Source organism: Chiloscyllium plagiosum, unplaced genomic scaffold (assembly GCF_037043375.1).
Source record: "Chiloscyllium plagiosum isolate Xiang-an unplaced genomic scaffold, Cpla_swu_hap1 HiC_scaffold_3, whole genome shotgun sequence".
In the NCBI taxonomy this organism is placed as follows: domain Eukaryota; kingdom Metazoa; phylum Chordata; class Chondrichthyes; order Orectolobiformes; family Hemiscylliidae; genus Chiloscyllium; species Chiloscyllium plagiosum.
The window spans coordinates 24,555,560-24,578,594 of NW_028270141.1; the positions used below are offsets into that span (position 1 = coordinate 24,555,560).

General features: G+C 39.5%; 1 protein-coding gene across 2 annotated transcripts in view; it reads right to left on the reverse strand.

The window, feature by feature from the left end:
- Nucleotides 1–1,151: 1,151 nt before the first annotated feature.
- trappc12 (trafficking protein particle complex subunit 12) overlaps nucleotides 1,152–23,035 on the reverse strand; it is a 70,047-nt gene continuing 48,163 nt past the window's right edge. For both annotated transcript variants that reach the window (XM_087977997.1, XM_087977996.1), the window contains exons 9-13: nucleotides 20,561–20,634; nucleotides 16,506–16,604; nucleotides 8,447–8,550; nucleotides 4,620–4,707; nucleotides 1,152–1,718 (exon numbers count right to left, since the gene is read on the reverse strand). In XM_087977997.1, coding sequence (XP_087834123.1) covers nucleotides 1,476–1,718; nucleotides 4,620–4,707; nucleotides 8,447–8,550; nucleotides 16,506–16,604; nucleotides 20,561–20,634 — 608 coding nt within the window. In that variant the 3' untranslated portion in view covers nucleotides 1,152–1,475. The remainder of the gene's footprint in view (nucleotides 1,719–4,619; nucleotides 4,708–8,446; nucleotides 8,551–16,505; nucleotides 16,605–20,560; nucleotides 20,635–23,035) is intronic.

The window sequence follows — 23,035 nt, forward strand, 5'->3', positions numbered from 1 at the left end:
GATTCTCAGGGTTGAAGCAGCCTCATGTCTTTATTTATCAATTAACCTTGTTACTGCTTTAAAATTTTTCAGCAATTTTAACAAACTTTGCAACTATTAATAAAATCTGACTAGTACTGTCAACTGTTTACACTAAACATTACTTAATGCAGCTTTTGCCCCTTGCATCAAATTTCCACTTCTACCCATATTGTCCTTGCAGTCCTTATGTCTCATTCTACTTTCCTGATTGCAAGTTCTTTACTGACCATGTGGTTTCAAAAACCTGTCTCTGATATAAAGCCTTTGATGATTCACTAGCTGGTTTAGCTTCTTGCTCATTAATTAAGATCAATTCAACCAACTTTCAGCTGATTGACATAGATGCCACTATCAGTCCCCTGATTCAACATTCTTAAAGGTTGTTAGTGGTGTCAAAATTTGACTATTAATCTATATTTAAGACATATCAAACTACTAAATAAACCAGATTTGCTTTATTGCTTGGTTTGTCTCAATCAGATGATCTCCTGATTGCACACCCCTTAATCCTGATGATGCACTCCTGTTTCATCAAATTCCAGAGACTCTAGATATTTCACAACAAACTTAATCAGGATACCAAATATTTTTTTTTTGCCCTGGACAATAGATTAACCTTCCTAAGATAAATCCTGCGAGATTGGATTTGGATATTTGGTTCCAACATCGTTGGCCGTTGCTTTAATTGGTCTTCCAGGTGAACATCCATCATCTGAGATCTCAAAAGCTTTTTAATTTGTCACATAAGCTATCTCTTATTATTGAATAGATTGAAGTTGAGTTGATGCATAGGTATTCTCTTCTCAGAAGGATGAAGCAGTGCTCGAACTGTCCACTAAGCAATGAATGGCCTGTAACTTGATTAATCTTGGTCCTGATGTCCATGTTTCTTGTGTAACATAGAAACCTACCTCTTGCAAGGAGCTTGTGGTACAGTGATAGTGTCCTTACCTCAAGACTAGGGGGCTAGAGTTCAAGTCTCACCTACTCCAGAGATGTGTTACAATTATCTAAACATACTTGAAAACGTCAAACCCACCTTGATCTTCTAAAAATTCCACTCATCAAACAAGGTAAAACAGGGAGAAGAGTGTGAGGGAAAGACAATACCAATGAATGACAATTATAAATGAGATTTACATTTTTGGATTTATTTAAAATAACAGCATTATTCTCGTTCCTCTAACAACCAATTCGAAGCAGCACTGTCAGGATGCACAGTGATATGACACAGAGGTGGAGCAAACAAATACAAAATGGAGCAGGGATTTGAAATCTTAAGTGTTTCCTTATCTCTCCAAAGAAGCTGGTTGTTGCAAGATATCTCATATATCGGTCATTTACTTGCAATATAGACAATAGAGCTGCAGTTAAAGATAATTAAAATACCTGTAATTACATATTTACATCTTTAAAGTTACAATGGCTAAATACAAACAGGAGAGAAAGCAGTTTCACAGTAACTTCAGACACTGAATATTAAAGCTATCTCCTTCACGAGAAGCCACTGACTCCAGCAAACTCTGTTTTTTCTGCATACTGCGAGATGATTCAAGCTCATACATAGTGGTCAGGTTAAAAAGAACACTTTCATGCAGGTAGTGTTTGGGATCCTGCTGTACAAGTCCTTCCAGCTGCCTGAGGGAGTCCTTCAGTTTTCCCAAGTACAACAAGCAAACGGCTGCATTATTATTCGCCTAAAGAAAAACAACATGTGAAAATGACAGGAACATGCCTGATGATTGATTTAATTAATGAGCACACCCGCAGCTGGGTGCAACAGACCTATTTGCTCTATCATTCAGTCTCAAAAGTTATTTTGTTAGAACAGTCTCAGATTTTAGTTTCATAATTTCAGCAAAGAATGAAGCCTTTTATCCTAATACAGGATTCACATTCTTTTGCCCTTCCCACATTCCATTGGATTTTTAAAAAAAGCATTTAATTCTCTAAAATGTTGTAATTTTCATGGCTTCAGCAGTCATTTGTTGAAATGAACATTTCAGTCTAATAATGGGGTGGGATGGGGGTTGAGCAATATTTTAATGATTTTAAGTTAATTCTATAGGTTCTTCTGCTATTGCAAGTATAAATACAGTGGAAGATAGATTCCCAAAGTGACAAAAAAGTGTGCAATATAGCCAGATGATTAACAGACTGATATTACTTACCACACCCAAGAGGATTTGGGGGAATTTGGGTATGAAACGTGCATAAATAGAAAGGGAGTTTACAGTGTACAGAGATCTTGAAGTAACAAGAGACAATTTGTCCAACACCAAAAGGTAAAACAGCCTAACACGAGGGGATTAGGAGGAAGCAGATAGGGGGGAGAAAACAAACTTGGGAATTTTTCTCCCCCCCCTGAGGTGGGGTGGTGTGTTGAAAGTGGAGTTTATGGCACTTGATCCAAAGAAGAGCAGGCATATTTGGCAATAAACAGAAATAAAGTAACTCTCAACTTGAAAACAGACATGTTAGTTGAGGTTTAGCACTGGATAAATGCACAGTTGAATACCAAGGAGCTAGAGGAGAAAGTGAGGTCTGCAGATGCTGGAGATCAGAGCTGAAAATGTGTTGCTGGAAAAGCGCAGCAGGTCAGGCAGCATCCAGGGAACAGGAGAATCGACGTTTCGGGCATAAGCCCTTCTTCAGGAATGAGGAAAGTTTGTCCAGCAGGCTAAGATAAAAGTTAGGGAGGATGGACTTGGGGGAGGGGTGTCGGAAATGTGATAGGTGGAAAGAGGTCAAGGTGAGGGTGATAGGTCAGACTGGGGTGGGGGCGGAGAGGTCAGGAAGAAGATTGCAGGTTAGGAAGGCGGTGCTGAATTCGATGGATTTGACTGAGATAAGGTGGGGGGAGGGGGAATGAGGAAACTGGTGAAATCCGAGTTCATCCCTTGTGGTTGGAGGGTTGCATCCTCTGCACCCGATGTGGCCTCCTCTATATTGGGGAGACAGGCCGGCTACTTGCGGAGCGTTTCAGAGAACACCTCTGGGACACCCGGACCAACCAATCCAACCATCCTGTGGCTCAACACTTTAACTCCCCCTCCCACTCCACCAAGGATATGCAGGTCTTTGGACTCCTCCATCACCAGACCACAACAAAACGACGGCTGGAGGAAGAACGCCTCATCTTCCGCCTAGGAACCCTCCGACCACAAGGGATGAACTCAGATTTCACCAGTTTCCTCATTCCCCCTCTCCCCACCTTGTCAGTCAAATCCATCGAATTCAGCACTGCCTTCCTAACCTGCAATCTTCTTCCTGACCTCTCCGCCCCCACCCCAGTCTGACCTATCACCCTCACCTTGACCTCCTTCCACCAATCACATTTCCAATGCCCCTCCCCCAAGTCCCTCCTCCCTACCTTTTATCTTAGCCTGCTGGACAAACTTTCCTCATTCCTGAAGAAGGGCTTATGCCCGAAACATCGATTCTCCTGTTCCCTGGATGCTGCCTGACCTGCTGCGCTTTTCCAGCAACACATTTTCAGCTACCAAGGAGCTAGAGGGTCACAACCTTTGGGCGTAATTTTAATTCAGTTATGTAATTTTGGTTCCATCGGCTGATAATGATTTTGTTTAAAAACAAGGGTGGCATGGTGGCTCAGTGGTTAGCACTGCTGCCACACAGCGCCAGGGACCAGGGTTCAATTCCCGCCTCGGGCAACTGTCTGTGTGGAGTTTGCACATTCTCCCCGTGTCTGCGTGGGTTTGCTCCGGGTAGTTTAGCTGTGGGGATTACAGAGGTAGGATAGCACCCTCCGGGTGCTCCGGTTTCCTCCCACAGTCCAATGATGTGCAGGTTAGGTGAATTGGCTATGCTAAATTGCCCGTAGTGTAGGTGCATTAACCAGGGGTAAATGTAGGGAAATGGGTCTGGGTGGGTTATTCTTCGGAAGGTCGGTGTGGACTTGTTGGGCCAAAGGGCCTGCTTCTACACTGTAGGGAATCTAATCTAATCTAATCTAATCTAATCCACAATCTGCAGCAGGGCTTTTTGACTAAAAGGCATATATTTGGAAATTGAAATATCATAGATGATAGAATCTATAGTGTGGAAGCAGGCCATTTGGGCCATCAAATCCGCATCAACTCTCCAAACTGCATTCCACCCAACCCTGCCTTACCCCTGTAATCCCCACAGCTAGTCCATCCAACCTACACATCTCTGATCACTATGGGCGATTCAGCATGGCTAAGCCACCTAACCTGCACATCTCTGGACTGTGGGATGAAACTGGAGCACCCAGAGGGATGCAGACACATGGAGCACATGTAAACTCCACACAGACAGACAGTCACCCGATGCTATAATCAAACCCTGGTGCTGTGAGGCAGCAGTGCTAACCACTAGCCACTGTGCTGTGCTCGGAATTTAGATATGAACAAATAAACTAACTCAAAACACATCACATAAGATACAGCATTTCCTGTTACACCAACATTGTGGACTTGTAGCTGAGTTTCTAAAGCAGACTTTTTTGTGGAACATGCGAAAGTAATCCCAAAATGCCAAAACACGTAACTGAATACTACTGAACGAAGTCACTACATTGATGAAATTTTAAACAGCACACCATTGACTCTTACCACTGGATTGCTTGGGTCCAATTTGGTAACTTCAGTGAAGAATTTGTGGGCTTCAGCAAAGTTATTTTGACCAAGATGGAGGAATGCCCTAAAAAAAATTAACATCTTTAGTGCTTTTTGTTATTAATGCAATATAACTTAGAGGCAAGAAAATCACAACAGTCAAACAATTAGGGACATTTAAGCAACTCTTGGATAGGCACATGGAAGGTATGTTAGTTTGGTCTTAGTGAATGATAAAAGGTCATCACAACATCGAAGGCCGAAGGGCCTATACTGTGCTGTATTGTTCTATGCTCTAACAAATTAAGCCAGACAGAAGTGAAATACTCAAACAAGCATGTTTGCTAGGTGCATGGAAGGGTGGGACTGGGAGGAGCTGGGTTACTTCATAGTTTTCATTGTTGTTATATGAATAAGATCATAGCTGGATACTTTTTGCAACTCCCAAATACACCACTTTTGAGTGCATGTGCACAGTATGTTATTTTCAATATATATAGTGCTATGCACAATCAATATAAATGCTATGGAAAATCAATATGTAGAGCAGAATTTAGTATAAAAATGCATTAAAAATTAAACACCCTTTGGGAATTGAAACATGCCAATGATTATTAGTAGCCATGTCCTGGTGTACATATCTGAGCTGTCACCATGCTTTAAATTTGAGTACAAAAATAGAAAATACACAAAGTTGTGGAGGATGATTCCAACTGAGTGTGCAAAAATGTGATTTAGGGAAAGTTGACTCCTCTGGGATGGGTAGGTAGCCAGAAGTTGTTTAAGTCAGCATTTGGCCATCAATTCAACCAATGCCTTTTGCAGGTTTCCTTCCCCCTCCTTCAGAACTCCTAAACAACAAAAAAAAGAGAGAAACTTCTACCACACATCAAAAGCATGTTGGAGACGGCTTCTAAAACCCCTCAAAACATTCTAGTCTGTGGGAGCACAATTCTGTAATTATGTACCAAAGACCTGCATTAATTTGTCGACAGTCCTTCCCTATGCAACTGATACACTACTACCATGTTATTCCACAAAAAAAAACCTGATTGGAGATGTGTCAACACAGTCTGGACTCTGCCTGCCCCAGCCTAATGAGATTGGATTCTATAATTTTTACCTCACTGTAGTGAACCATTAAAAGTATACCAATAAACTGTCTGGTCTTCCCATTTTGATGCGTTTTAGTGAATTACTTGAATAAAATCTCAAACACTAGTTCTAGTTAATATGTACTTAAACTTTAAATATCTTCAAACTTGACTGCACATGTGTGCGTTGGTTACAAGTGAGGGTTTAAAAAAATGGAACAAAAAGCCAGTAAAACTGAAATATGTAACAAGAAATACATTAACATTACAATATAACTACAGAAAACAAAATAGACTGCTTTTACTCAGGACTGCAATCAAATATATAAATCAATCGAATGAGCAATCAAGTTTGCTAATGAGGTATCGCGACATAGTGGAAGACAATAACTGAAAAGCTACTCCTTTTTAACAAGGTTATGCTGTCCTTGGTTTTTTTTTTGAGAGGTCATAAATGATACAGACACTGAAAAGTCTGAGGTGAAGCGTTTTAAGGCCAATTTGATAATAGCTAACAGAGACTGCCTGAGGCAGAACGCTTTCATGTTTTAAAAAAACTTGTACAATGAAAGTGGTGTGGCTAGTTCTCCCAGTTCAGCTTGTCTCTGGTTTGGTTTGGTTTGATTTGGGCAGGTAGCGTGAAGAAAGGCTGCTGGACGGGGAGAAGCAGGTCCAGGCTGGTACTCTCCCTCTGACTTCTATCCTGTAAGACCATGAGTTTGATTTTACCTTTTGTGCCAAGGGGTGTTTATGGGGATTTTGGCAAGTATTTGGAACAGCATCATTATGTTGGGATAGTCTGTTGGGTTTTTGGATCGGATAAGTAGTCGGTATTCTGTTTTCTGTTCATTGTGTTTCATTCAGTAAGCTTGTAAATAAATTCTGTTTTGTTTAAGACTAAGTGGTTTGGGTAAGTGTATCACTCCTGGAGTATCTACATTACACCTGCTTAAAACTACTAACAACGTTAGGATTTGGGCTACCTTCTTGAAATGCTTTGAGGAGGTCTGGCCTGGTCCATAACAACAAGCTTTAGTTATGATTAACTCCATCAAGGTTATGACAAGCTCAGTTAGCAAGTGATTAAGTCCCACTCAGGACAGTGGGATGCATCTTGTAAAATGTGATCTTCCCTCTGTGAACCCCCAGGCTGCGCTATAATCTCTTACCTATGGTTACTTATAGACAGGTTACAAATGATCAGCAAATTAATGCCTCTGATTCTGCAGTCGTAAAAACAGTAAGGCTGTTAACAAGCATCATTGTGAAAGTTTTGGACAGCAACTTCTGGCATCTACATTAGTTAGGAGTGGAAATCAAGAGGTAGTTTCTCCACTTCTTGCGACTTCGCTGTCATATCATTGTTCAATACATAGCCGTGGCTGAGCGGTGAAGGCGATGTATTAGAATCCATCGGGGTTTCCGTGCGCAGTTTCAAATCCTTCTGACTAAGTTTCCTCAAATTGCAAATTTTGAATGACTTCCTGCGGGATGAATTATTCGTCAAACTTCAAAAACCCTTCGGGGCAGCATGGTGGCTCAGCTGTTAGCACTGCTGCCTCACGGCATCAGGGACCTAGGTTTGATTCCCGCCTTGGGTGAATGCCTATGTGGAGTTTGCACATTCTCCCCGTGTCTGTGTGGGTTTCCTCTGGGTGCTCCGGTTTCCTCCCACAGTCCAAGGATGTGCAGGCCAGGTGAATTGGCCATGCTAAGTTGCCCATAGTGTCAGGTGCATTAGTCAGGGGTAAAAATAGGGTAGGGGAATTGGTCAGGGTGAATTACTCTTCGGAGGGTCGGTGTGGACTTGTTGGGCTAAAGGGCCTGCTTTCATACTGTCAAGATTCTGATCTAATATTCAATGAATAAAGGATGCGAAATTGCAGCTTTCGCACACTAAAAATGCCAGAATTATAGCTCATCAATCCACTTTTTTCCTCTTGTGTATGGGGATTCTTAAATTACAACGATCTGACTTACAACTCCTCACACTTATTGGTGCAATCCTATATTGGGATGGCATTTTCAAGATCTAACATACAAACATTTCATGTACTTGCAAATGGCTACTTTACATTGCCCTGCATTGTGTTCCAACTTGCATACAAATCAACTTGCAAATGAACTCAAGAACTGGACCTATTCACAACCTGGGACTGCTTGTACTTAGAATAATTTCCTCTCATACAACTTATGTAATGCTGAAAATTAACTTTTAATTAGATTCCTCCACATTTAAAACAAAATAAAAATCATGTTTTGTCTCATTTTTCACAATACCATCTTGTTTCTCTTTATGATGTTTTCTGCACATAATTTTATATTGGATCGAATAGTCTAACACTCACTTGCGAGATTAGTTTATATAATGTGGAAAAATTCATCAATCTACTTGGTTCAGCAGACTCAAAATTGCCTCACTTATTTAACCGACCTCTAATTCCTGTATCATACTTCCGATAACCAGGGCTTACATCACAAATAGCCTACACAAGTTCTGGGCCAGATGCAGTAATAATGAATAATACAAGCCACTCATTCGCCACTGACTGCCAATGAGAGGTAGATTTTTACCCTGTGAACTGTGCCATCAGCAACTCTTGTTGAAGTATAGGAAGTTGTTCCACATGTCCTAAATACTTAACACAGGGGTGTGGAATATGAAATGATGGCCCCCCAGTCGGGTGAACTTGAATCTACATAGATGAAAGTATACCTTGTAGGACTTACCTGTTCATCTGAATGATTACATTCTGCTGCAATTCATTTCCTAACTTTGGAGAAATTTGCTCAACTTCTTGAAAATATTGCTCAGCTGTTTTGATGTCACCAATCTAAACACAAAGTAGAACTATGTTGAAGTACACAATTTAATTCACAAAACACACACACATACAGAGAGATTAAAAAGTTTTGACTGTTCAGTGACTTACTACCCAGTACAAAGAGCTATCCACATCTACTTTGCCACACTGGTTTATACATGTAAACGGCTTCCTGTCTGAAATTGGGCATGTACAAGACTGCTTGAAAATTGCTTTTGGTGGACCTTAATATTCCACTGATCAGATGATAATGGAAAAATAGCTCCGCTACCTCTTTGATCATTCTGCTCTCCAAGTTCAATGGCAGTGAACTGTCCACAGATAACCAAAATATGTCCCACAATGTAATGATTTGTATGATATTCAAGTATCTCTGCTGGCTGTCTTAAATAGATAGGTTCCTTGCTTGTTCAAAGGAGAGGTCTAGTGATAAAATAAGGATCCTTGCCTTGGAAATTGGTCAGAAACGGAGATGTTCTGTAACTTAAAAAGGAGCTCTTAATAGAGCGTACCAGCCCAATGCAGGATTGGTGGCCGAGAGCATGGAATGGACTGCGCAAATGACTTCCACGGTGTCAACTGAATCTTGATAACATTAAGAAATGTAATATTTCAGGCGACAGATCTAATTCTTTGGTCAGGTGTTAGAAATTGATAGTAATTGACAGGGCTCGAAATATCCATCTTCCTATGTACTGCACTGTCCAAAACACAAAACTGATGGGTTAATTACTAACTTGCCCATTGCTAGATGGCAGACATTTACAATATCCTATCCAAACAGTTTTATAATGAAATCAACGTTTTAATGCAATATTCCTTGCTTGCCGGCAACTTACTTTAAGAGCCCAAGAAATACTGTGATGTCACGACTTTGCACATGCACATATTGTTCTTTACTTAGCACTGGTGTTGGCCATAAGCACAACCATCCCTTCAAGAGATTGCTGGAAGCTACCAACGCAAAAGGTAATTTTTAAACCTTCCATTTCATGGAGCCAGTAGGGGCTCAAGTGCTCAGGCTACATTCGCAGCACCACTGCCTGCTCCTACCATTTAATGCCGACCTGCCGACTACTCTCTCACCTTGACCATTCACCTGCTTCTTAAAATAGACCCAAACCACTGCCCTGTCTCGAGAGGCATGTGCAACTCACTAGCGTGATACTGCAGAAGCTTGAGGCCAAATTTGAACAAGTCTTGGGTTTCTGATGTGAACGCCAAAACTAATTTTCTCCCATTTGCTTTGTCACCGTTACGTTTGTGCATCATTATACAAACATACCTAATCCATAACAACAGAGAAATGGTTTACTGGCTTTTACCTAAGGAGGGTAGAGGTTCGATTTTATGTTGAACTCATGAATTCAATTGTTGTAATTCCACAGTTACTCAGCAGTTTAAGCCAGCTCAGTGAGAAAACTGAAGTGTTGGAAATTTTAAATGAACTCTCAATTAAGTAGTGAAGGAGAGTAATGACAATCAATTATCCATATCTTTCATGAGGTTATCAGTGGAAGGGTGTGAAAATAGTAAGAAACTCTGAGCTGATGTTCTTTCAAATACTCATTGAGATTGAGTAAAGACATTACTGAACCATCATTTTGTAATTCATGGCTTTGTCAGTTGCCTTAATGATGATGCATCTTATATAAGCATAATCCCAAGAACACCAAAACCTCTTGAAATGAGTAGATATTACTGTAAAAGGATAATGAAAAATTATGAACTTCTCTTTCGGCCCCGTGCTCTAAAGAAACCGACAACACTTGCTTGCAACAAATTAATAATCAAGAATATTTTTAAAAAGCTGGGAATAGGAGGAGGAAATCAATGGAACTTGTTCCAAATATGTACCATAGTGCAACGTAAGTATAAGAATGTGTTGCTGGAAAAGCGCAGCAGGTCAGGCAGCATCCAAGGAGCAGGAGAATCGACGTTTCGGGCATGAACCCTTCTTCAGGCCCGAAAAGTCGATTCTCCTGCTCCTTGGATGCTACCTGACCTGCTGCGCTTTTCGAGCAACACATTTTCAGCTCTGATCTCCAGCATCTGCAGTCCTCACTTTCTCCTGCAACGTAAGTATGCTTGTGACCTCAATCTCTTTATTGCCCATACCAGCCATTCCTATGGCTGCTCTGTGTATGAATGCCTGTTTAGTGCAGAATTATTGGCAGTTTGGTGCTGAGGAACTGAACTCAAACTTCCTAAACCATTTCTGCTTAGAAACTTTACAGCTGTCAGGGAGCTGATTTTCATTATTCAAAGCCAGACCTCAGCGGTGAATCAACAGCATTCCAACTCACTACACCATTTTAAAAAAATACCAGCATAATTGTGTTTTTGCCAGTGTTTGCTTCTCTGATGCATTGTAGAAATGTTTTGGGGCTTTTTAAAATTTTGTTTTGATCCAATAAATCTGCAGCCTAGCTTTGTGCAGAAGCAATAACACTAAATTATTTAGTTACAGCTTGCTACATGGAGATCAATAACTCTTGTATTCACAGCTGCACTAGAATACAGCGTGCTTGCAAAGATGAAGCATGTTGGTAAAAGAATGCTTCTAGGCATAACAGTTTCTTATCAACCCAGCTGCTGAAAATGCAAGACATTTAAGGTATATGTTCATAGTTTTAAGTGATCTCTTCAGGGAAAAAAATAAATATTTTAAACAAAAAGAAATCAAAAATAAGTTCACAAACTACTTTTACTATTTTTAAACTAATTTTAGTTTAAAACTAAAGTGCCTATATTTTTAATATGTACCAGTACATACTTGGTTGGCTTAATTTAGAGTAAAAGGTGCTTCATCGCAACACAGTTCATGAAGGTGCAAAAAACAGGTTCACAAAGGTTAAAAACATAATGCAAAAAGAAAGAACTTGGTTTAAAACAGAAGGATTGGATTTTCTTGCATAGACGGTTGCTCTGCTCTTTTATTTTGCACCACAAAATAGCTCTGCACATCTGACAGGAGATTCTGATTAAGGCTTCTTCAGAAACACAGGTCCCTCGAGGTGGTGAAGAGTCATGGGAAGGCAAACCACACCCCTTTTTCACAGCACTCAGCTTCATATTCTGGAATCTAAAAATGCAGTATTGCACAGACAGCTGCGAAAGTAGAAATACAGCAAGTAAGAGGGTAGGGTACCAGGACACAGATGGATTTGTGAGTGAGAGTGGGAAATCTAAGGTTCGGTTCGGAGATCCATTGGATCCAGCGACGGTGCAGGGAGGCTTGGGCCCAGCAGGGCAAGGTCAGGTACCAGCACAGAATGAATTGCTGGGAGTTGGATATTGAGGATGACGTGAGTGCCAGGTCTATTGGCAGGGCACGCCAGGCCCAGGAGGAAAAGATTTAGAACAGGCTCTTGATGGGAAAGGGGTCAACTGAATCGGAGTTAAACCAGGTATTTAATAGTCATAGGTTCAGAGACTAATTTGCAGCACATCATGTGAAGCAGCTGGTCTCCTCTGTATTGGATCTAGATTGGTCAATCAACAAAAGTTGGAGAAAATCCAATAGCCAAGTTCACTTTCAAACTCTCAAGAATGGAGGAGGGATTCTTCATTCTAATCTTGAGAATCAGCAATCTCATGGAAAAAGGAAATGGCAAGCAAAAGCCTCTTGTCATGGATGAATTGAATATCTTACACTATCATCATCTTGGGAGCAATGGAATTCTGGCAATCTCTTTGCTAGTATGTCTTGTGGATGTTGAAGGAAGCTATGCAACCCATGGTGTCTGTGCTAGCCAACAAACATCTAATTACACATTCTATTTTCCAATTGTGGCGCAGTGCCCTAGAGGTACTAGCTAGTTCCATTTGATTAAAAAAAATTAATTTCTCTTAGTGAGGGTTCCATAGTGTGACGCTTCTAAAGCGATTGAGAATCAAAATGCCATAGTGCACTTATTACATGTAACTAGTATCAACACAAGACTTGAAATATCATAGTTCACAAAATGACTGGCCTGCTCAATATATTCAGTTTGCCATCTAGTCAGAGAGAAATCTGCAAGTAATAACTAAACCTGTGGAATTAAGGTGAGTTTTAGCATGCTAAAGTTAACGGGCTGTAATTGAAAATTGAATTGGCACACAGCAAAGCTGATTTGTGATTGACAACTATGCCCCAGAATTATAAGAACAAAAACAAAATCAATAATTGGCTGAAAGCTTTTTTGACCGAGTGGTGACTAGGGATTTCCAATTATCAAGTTTTATTGGTCTACCTGCACAATGTCGATTGATCAAAGCCAGTAGTCCCAAAGCTCGACTCCATAGCAGAGGCCGCAGCACACAAGATTTAAATAATGTTGACAAACTAGCCAGCACTGCTTTTTTATGCATTATAAAGAATAGGTGAGGTTTGCAAATTGTGGAATTGCACCATCCAAGAATTTCTGGGAGATGTGCACTGTTGCGGCGAAGCATTCATGGCACTGTGTTGGAAGCATGCCATAAAAAATTCCGGGAAACCATGTTGTAGAATGAATCAGAAAACCTAAGTGGGATACATACTGCTCAAACATCAAACAACTGCAGGAGGGACTCCTGTACAGGTATTAACTCTCACATTAGCATCTGAAAGATGTCTAATGCTCAAATGTAGAAGTCATTAATAATACCTAAATATTGTCTGAGCCAAAACAGCATCAGAAATGCTCCAGATAGCCCTGCGACTCAGGAAAAAACCCTATTTTCCATCCAACCAATGCAAAGTGAAATAAAACACACCACCACAGTTTGTATAATTTGAAATGGAGTAAGCTGTAGACTAATGCAGAATGTCAATCAAGGAATTTCTAGGCCATGGTACCGAATGTTGCTCAGATTACCGTTTACTTGTTAGCTGTTAAATAAACTGTCTGAACGCCCAAGCTTCAACCTAACAATACTGGCTAGTCAATCTATCAAAGATTGGGAAGATTCAATGTTACATGACAATCTTTTTATAAACAGGTCCACCGACACATTATATAGACATAGGATTGAGAAGGCACAACATCTATTTAGGAAGTGGCAGTTAAAAAACTGAAGAACAATTACTTTGAATTTGTTTGATTTTACTTTGAATTTATTTGTGCTACATGACACCTCCCCTCTCCAGACAAATTCCAGTGGGGAATTATCACCCAACAGAAAAGAATTCTCATCTCTGCAGTAAATGAGACTCACTTAATTACACAGTCACTCCTACAAAGGGGTACATCCTCTCAGCATCTGCTCGTCAAATCCACTCAAGGATCTTAGATATTTCAAGATCACATTTCTTTCTTCTAAACACTAATGGATACATGCACAATCTTTCCAACCATTTCTCATAACTAATTCCTAGGATGATGGTGTTATCTTAAGTGAACTTTTGCTGAATTGCTTCTAATGGCATTGTACCCTTTCTACGGTGGCACAGTGGTTAGCATTGCTGCCTCACAGCGCCAGAGACCCGGGTTCAATTACCACCTCAGGCGACTGACTGTGTGGAGTTTGCACATTCTCCCTGTGTCTGCGTGGGTTTCCTCCTGGTGCTCCGGTTTCCTTCCACAGTCCAAAAATGTGCAGGTTAGGTGAATTGGCCATGCTAAATTGCCAGTAGTGTTAGGTGCAGGGGTAAATGTAGGGGAATGGGTCTGGGTGGGTGTGCTTCGGTGGGTCAGTGTGGACTTGTTGGGCTGAAGGGCCTGTTTCCACACTGTAAGTAATCTAATATAATCTAAAAAAAAATAGGTGAACAGTACTCTAGATGTGGTCTCATCAACACCCTATACAACTGTAACAACGCATCCTTACTTTAATTTTCTATTCCCCTTGTAACAAACAATAACAATCCTTGTGCCTCTTTCTTCATTAGTTGTACCTGGATACTAATCCTTAATGATTCATGCACCAGAACACACAGACCCCTTTGTACCAGGATTGATTTACAACTTAAATATACTGCTTTTCTCATCTGTCAATCGGCATTACTTCACATTTTCCCCAGGTTGTACTCCAGTTGGTAATATTTTGTCCTCTCTTACCCGATCCAAACCTCTATGTAAACTCCATGTTCCTTCACTAACAATTTGACTCATGTTTGTCTTCTCTGCAAATGTAATGACCTTACTTTCTCTTCTTGCATCAAAGTCATTTATACAGATTTCTGTCAGTGACCTACAATTTCCTGCTAGGCCTGTTCACTATTGTGACCAGACCCTGGAAATATGATACAGATAGACATTAATCCAAAAATGGCACTGGTTGAGAAGAGGTGAGAGATACAGAGGAACCTCGATTATCTGGTATGTGACAAACCGATTTTCAGATTATCCAAACAAGATCACAAGGTTCCCATGCTTGGCTAAACTGTTATCTGGCATTTGATTATCCAAACAAAATACTCCCTGCCTGTGTCATTCAGATAGTTGAGGTTCCTCTGTAGATGTCAGTATGGGGAGGGTGAAAGGGAGAAATGAATAAAAGTAACGCCAAACAGTGAAAGAGAAGGGATAACACATTACCATCAAGATCAGCACAGAGAGGAACATCAGGCTACGAGACAAAAGAGAACAGAAATAGGAAAAGAATTGCATAGGAGATTAAGTATAATACCACTATATAAAAAAAAGATAAGGGACAGGGAGCAGGCTAACATTAAAGGTTGGAGAAAATACAGTTTCATCTACATTTTCAAAAAGAAATGGGTGGACAAGAATAAACCCAGAGGGATTAAAAAGTCAAAAATCAAGGGAAATCAACACAGTTGGAATGTTCTAATGAAAGGCCATCTCTATCTGAAATGTTAACTTGGTGTCTGTTTATATATGCTGCCTGACCTGATGAGTATTACCAGCAATTTGTTCGCTTCTTTTTCATTTGGAATAGAATGTGGGAAATTGACATGGGGTAAAAATATATAGGAAAGTTTGGGAATTACATTATTATAGAGATATGTACAGACTCCAAGATCCAATATGCAGAGAATGAATGACACTAGCAGGAGAGAGAGTGAGAGAGTGAGAGTGAGAGTGAGAGAGAGAGTGAGAGTGAGAGATAGTTCTATAACTTTACAATAACAAAACAAGGTTGCTGTCATCAATTTAAGCTCTAGCCTACTTTGGTCTCCTTTCATCTTTCCAGTTTATCTACTTTTTCCCTTGATCTTCATTCTCTATCTCAGTGACTTTTGTTTTTAAAATGGGCCTCTTTTGCCATCTTTCATTATTGTCTACCTTCCAAGCTTTCCTATAGAGAACTGAACAGAAATTTACCTTAAACTCCACTTTCTATGCTACTGAAAATTGCTCGGTCACCTTGCTCAAATCATTTAGTCTATTGGTCCCAATTTGACATCCAAAAATAGCTCTCATCACATCTTTAGCTCACACCCTAATTGCATTACTATTGCCTGCATAAACCGCCTGATATTCACCTCACTTTCACTTTTCTCTGTTCTGCCCAAAAGCAGGGTTCAAAACAAAATGTAGGTTAACAAGTGCACAGATGGAGTTGTAAAATTTACATGCTTCTGTATTAATTTATTGATTTGCTGCTGTCTGCTGGTGCATGAATTTATTCAGTGGCAGCAAGTGCAGTTAGATTATTAATTAATTCATGCCTGCCTTTGTGGTATTGCTTACACTGTCAGTGAATTGTCATATATTTGGCATGTATTTTTTGAGCACATTTGATTTTTTTCCTTCTAGAATTATATAATTCAAACAATTGCAATTAAACTTAGCTTTTATGTTTTAACCTACATGCTGTTTTACAGCAACCTTTTCTCAACTATTTTAGAGCTGACTGTCATTACATTGTTCGGGAACATTAATATAAAACATTTTCAGAAGGTATAGTTCTCAACTTCCCTGTATTAGCCACAGAATATCAATTAGTGTGTTACAAAATTCCCTAAGTTATTGCTTCAATGAACAAGGCTATAGGATAAAAACAATTGTGACTTCTTCCATTGACCATACCTGCAAAAGTAGCCTTCCTATGCCACTTAGAAGCTGAGGCTCTTGTTCAGGTTGGTACTGGATGACTGAGTGGTACATTTCAATTGCAAGTACATAATCCTGATATAGAAGGGGGAAAAAAAAGTTAACAACTTGTGTAGTTTAACATCATAAATACAATATATCAACTTTAATCTCTTCGTAAATGCAATAAATGGCGAAAAGGAATTCATTTTAATTTACTGAAAGAATAGCCTGAACTAGCCTTGCATGAACAATATTTATGAGACAAAGGACCATTTGTGCATGGTGCATGAGTGTGACCACAGAATTATGCCTAGAAGTAGTGAGCACCTTTAGGAATATGGGAGAAAAGGAAAGACAATGAGAAATTTGATAGGTAGAAACAGAACTGAGAAACACCATATTTGAAGAGGAAATCAGTGCAGCACAAGACAAAAGGTACTTGTGGAAACCATCTGAAATTAAATACCTAGTTTCAAAATTAATGGGAAGATTGAATAGTGGCTTCTGTTTAAAACTTTAATAATGTGAACTACTCAATGTAGTGCAGGATAGCTTTGCCTACCAAGAGGATAGAGGAGGTCTTGACTCAATATTTCATCACGAGAAAGTGACGTGGGAAGCCAAAAGTTCTACATACGCAGGTTATTAGACATGGAATAATTGAAACAAATGGTTAGGAGCATACACTATAACATCCTTTAATAAGGGTATTGCTTGAAGTGTATGGAAATCAAAGATATGAAGAAAAACATGGATGATAGATTGAGATCAGAGTATACAGCTTCTGATGAAGGTTAGTAGGAGCACTTTGGCTCAAATTTCTTCCTTCTGTGCTGCAAATTCTATGGTCCTTTGCTTTGTTCACAAGGGCTGTCTTCAGACCCAACATTACATTTAACCTATGTACTGTATTCTACTTAAAGATTACACTCCCACTCCCACTTTTCTTTTCCTTTTTATTTACAATTTAATTGCTTAATCCAGATACTTTGGGATTACATGTCCAAATTAAAATTTGCGAACAAAATATTTCAATTTTTGCCTCAAAAAGTAGCTTGCTCAGTAGAATATCACAATTCGTTATATCTCTGAAACTTACATTCCTGAAATTATATGCGCTGCTCTGGTGAATACACACTTGTGGTAAAATAATCTTAAATTCAATCACATTATAATTCATAGCGCCATAATCTATATTATGGATATTTTGTGATCAAAGTTTCATGCACAGTGTATTGTTATGCAATGATGTACCCAACCACTATCACCTTTAAGATGCCTCCATGAAATATTCCTAATTTGGTTATGTTGCCTGAAACCAATCCTACCACCCAACATGACCACATACTTATGTAGCTGAATAAACTGCTTATAGATATGCATAAATTACAGCCATAAACAGCATTAATTATATTTACTTTGCATTTTCCCATGCCACAATGCCACAAAGTTCTTCATAGCCAATGAAATATTTCTGAATCTTATTCTTGTAATGATAAAGCCGGCACCTGGACCACATTAGTGTGCAATGGCTAATGTTGGCTTAACCCAAGAGTCACCTCAAGCAAGGGGAGAGGCCTAGAAAGAGAGCCCTTCATGGTAACTTCAGCCAGTGCTGGAACTGAACCAGGCTATTGGTGTCAACAGCTACAATCATCTTCCTGTGTGCTAGCTATGATTTGAACCAGAGTTTTCTCTGATTCTCAGAATCAAAGAGTGCAGAAACTGACCCTTCAGCCCTCCATGTCGATACCAACCAGCACACACCAAAACTACACTAATTCCATTTACCTGCACTTGGTACATAGCTTACTATGCCCCGTCATTTTAAGTATGCATCCAGCTGCTTCTTAAAATGTTGCAAGGGTGTCCGCCTCACCATCCTCTCAGGCAGCACATTCCATAAATCTACCACCCTCTGGGTGAACATGTTTTTCTCAGATCTCCTCTAAACCATTTGGTCCTCACGTCTGGTCTTAGACATGTCTGTTGTGGGAAAAGGATTACTTGACAATGCCTCTCAATTTTGTATATGTCAATCAGATCCCTCCTTAGCCTCCTCTATTCCAAAGAAAACACACCCAGCCTATCCTATTGGTGTCACCTCAAAACAGAGACTTTTCATCTCAACTCTGACTCCAGTTTTCTCAGAACTATTCATCCTGATAGTTCTTTAGGGATTAAGTTAATCTCAGACGAACTAGCATAGGGGCGGTATAATGTGTCTCAAAGACCTTATGCAATCATTTCTTTTCTGCCAATAATCACATTAACTGTCTGCATCTAAAAGTTTCAACATCTTGATAATGCACAATTCCAGAGTCACAAGACCAGTAATCTAAGTAGCCATTCTTTGCATACAAATCTCCACAAGTTTCACTAAGTTATTCAAACACTCAGGAATTACAAGTGCAGAGACAATTGTGATAACTCTGTCAATGTCCTATCCTGACCAAGATTAGTTGACACCACAAGCTTATATAAACTCTGACCTTCCAATTGAATATTATCACATTACTTGCGTAATAAGCTGAATCAAGATAAATGAATAACAAAGCTTCATATTGTATTAAAACCTTTCCAGATATGTCAGTCCGCTTCAGCGGTGGCCATTATGACCTCAATCTATGGACAAAACTACAGAAAGAACATATACACAATCAATAGTATTTCCATTACCATTATTCACCTACAAAGTTTCAGAAGTTAGCCCATCAGGTGCTTACGCCTGTTAATCAAGACTTAAACTGCTGCTTTTTAGCCTCCAAACAAATTTATAACATTAAAATTCAGGCACAAAGTTTTTTCTGATGCAGCCAGTCAGCTGCCATTGTCCTGTTCATTTGTGTTCATGTCATGATATCAAAAGTGTTCCTTTGTGATTACTAAGTTTCTCCCAATTCACTTTACTAAAGTCAGACAATACAGAAGCTCCCAAAAATGTATGGAGTAAATATTCTCCTATGCCTCGTATTATGCAGGATGAAACTCAGTGAACAGATCTGGTCTTGATCTCTAACTGTTCTGACTTCCAAATAGGGGCTGGAGTTTCATGGGAAAAAAAACAGGTGGACACCATGAATCATTCTCACAGATCACTCTGCAGTAACTGCTATTGGGAAACATATTAAAACAAAGTCCAAATGAATTCATTGCGACAATGACAGTTGTAATGCTTCTATAAACAGCAGAGGGCGATGTTCTGCACCATAATAAACTGACCTATATAAACCTCCACTGATTTCTCATGCTGAATACCACAGCTGGGTGGCCTGACACAGTACACATTCGTAGCATTTCTAATATGAAAACCTGAAATCTGGCAAAGAGGCACTTTAGAAAACTTGCCCTTTCAACTGCATATTGGGACTGCTGGGTTCTGAGAAACCATCTCTTCTGTGCTAAAGTAGATTGATTTTATTTCCCTCAACCTAATTAGTCAGCAATGTTTGCTTATCTAGTTTTACAAATAAAATGTTTTGTTATTCTTCTCTGGTTATCTTTAAAATATTAGATAGCATCCCATAAACATTTATATCTTATGTAGAGCTAAAAACAAAGCAGCTCATTAATTAAAACTGAAATACATCCAAGGAGTCTAGACATTGTAATTCAACCAAGGCTTTAAAAATGATCTGAACAGCAAGTGTTACCATATCCTTCCCATGGGCCCCGACCTCCAAAATATTTAATTTTTTCAGTAAATAAGACGACTATAATGGTCAAACAATTACGCATTTGATCAGGCAATATACTTCTCACAATTGACTCTGGATCAGTCATCATCGATCATCTATTGTGGTGCTGAATATTGGGTCCATGCGTTTTCTCATTTTAAAACATGTATATTTCAAAACAAGATATGTATGCATGAAAACAGATCCTGACTTCATCCTGAGAGTATGGTTTCAAGTCACTATACATCCCCAGTTCTTCTACCTCCTACAATTTACACTGACAGGAATTCATTAAATGGTTGCACTGTCAATAGTAGTGCTCAGATTATAAGGTACATACGGTAATTCTGCAGCTCACAGCCACCCACGTACCTTCATCATCAGCAGGCAGTTTGCCATGGAGTACATCACACGCCCCAGACGTGACCTCCACAACTGCATAGAAGCTGCAAGACACAGGAGCATCTCATGAAGATATGGCACACAAATAATTGCTTTTTGTTGCTGTTTTCATTGAAACACTAGCGAGTTGAAGCAGTCAATGGATGATATTAATTCACGATTAATTTACCATTATTACATCTAAGGGGGGATGGGGGTGGGGGGTGGAATCCATGTTTCTTTCCTGCAAAGGAACAATAGATCAACAAACAGATTTATAATGGCAATGTTGTCTTCTGTGCAGTCCATGTAAAATTTCCTTTAAAAATCACTCGGTTGCCATCAGGCTATCTGCAGAGTCATCAGAGCCAGAATAAAAGTGATTTAAATTTTGCGACTTGATTCATTTCATGAAAATAGCTTATTTTGTTTTTAAATTCTATTGTTAATTGGTTAAGTATTATATTTCAGAATATATTGTAAAAGTGAATTGGGAATGGATAACATAAACCCATACAACACCGGTGTACAGAACCAAATTACATCCTTTGGTCACACTCTTAATATTGACATGAATGACACTGATAAATAATTAAACTTTCACAGCTTGCCGATCGTGTACTGATACAACTGTAGCCTCAAGGGTAGCTACAGTATTGCATTACTTACACGGATTACATGCTTGCCTCATTACTCACCTATTTACACATTGAGTCAGAATTCTGAATTCCAACTTCCCCCATTTTAGCTTTCTGCAGTTTCTGATTTTATTCCAATCCCATTTCTCCCAGTGTTCTTCAAGTGGCAATCTTTTTTGATGGCTATCACAACTCTTCCTAACATTCAGGCAACATTATATCATTGATCTGTTGAGCCCTGTTAAATAACAGGGATACTGGTTGATTTCCTCTCTTTGGATTCAGAGATGCCAAGGACAGTTGTGGTCCCTCTACAGTCACCACAAGCTGCTCTCCAAAGCAACCCTTTGGCTGGGTTTTCCGGGAGGTCGCAATCTCAAACAGAGTGCCAATGTAGTCCTCCTTCTCCACAAAAGGAGGGGAGTTCCACATCTTGGACAGGAGATTCTACACAGGGCTCCTTAAAAATATGTAGCTGTACTTCTATTCTGACAGTTATTTTATAGCACAGAACTGTCAAATGAAGTGTTAAAGCCCCCACTGATATTTTCTTCATAATTTTCTTTCATTTTTTAAAAGAATTTGGCTTGGTGTTGGTGAACTAGGAACTGTATTCTAAAGATGGCTTTTGGACAGTGCATAACAGCTTGCATCACGAAGAAAACAGACCAAAACAAACTGATATTTAGGATGCCAGATCTGGTAATTAATAGCAGGTTGGCCACTGATCAAAGGTTTCTGTAGACATTTAGTCACCAGGGAAGAGCGTTATATTTAAACAGACAGAAGGTGGCTATTAACCAGGTCTGTACCTGGGAATTGGTTCCAGCAAATCCAGAAAAGACCTTATGCTTAAACACTTGTTGAATGGTAACCGGGACCTCATGGAGGAGTTGGTCAGTCTATTGTGTTGTGGTCAAAATTTAAACTGAGTTTTGGACTGCGTTTTCTGTTAAAGAGGAATTGATTGTTGCAGCTACAGCACAAAGATCTGATGGGCTCTCTGCCTCATCTCCCATGTTAAAAATCACACGAGGTTTTTGTCCAACAGGTTTAATTGGAAGTACAAGATCATAGTGTCATACGCTGATGCAATATATTGAACAGGAATCTACGTTTTACTATAAATTCTCTGTCCAGGATTTTACTCCACTAGTTACCTGACGAAGCAGCAGTGCTCTGAAAGCTTTTATATCCAAATAAACCTGTTGGACTATAACCTGGCGTCATGTGATTTTTAACTTACCACCCGAGCCCAACACCGGCACCTCCAATTCAATCCCCCAGGAGCAGCTCTCGGAAAGTCAGAGAATAGAAAACTAAATATGAAACGGTGAATTTGATCAATATCTTCAGGAAACTAAGAAACAATCATCTATGCCAGGAAACAATGCATTGTGAAAACCGCTTATGTAATCTGGCCAATTTTGTTATCTTCTTTCATTTATCCTTTAAATGTACTTGTTTGTCTTTCCTTTGTGTGAATGAGGCTGAAAACAATGGTACTGGGTTTAAAGCACAGACTAATTAGATTACTTTGTTGCTTAATTTTTGCTCTGCTAAAGTTATCACATTGTTAATGAATTGCTAAGATACAAAATGGTGTCTGGAATTGATTATTTGCAAAATGTGGGATTAATTATATAAATGTTTGGCCAGGAACCACTGTGGTCAATTTTGAAGATCTTAATTTTACTATTTTGTGAATATATAGGTAGAAAGGTTGATTTGGTTCAGCTGTCTGTGTGGCAACACAAGGCAACGCCCTTTTCACAGCAGTCAGCTGCCCTCTTGTCAAATGCAAAGCTCCTGACAGACATACTGACAG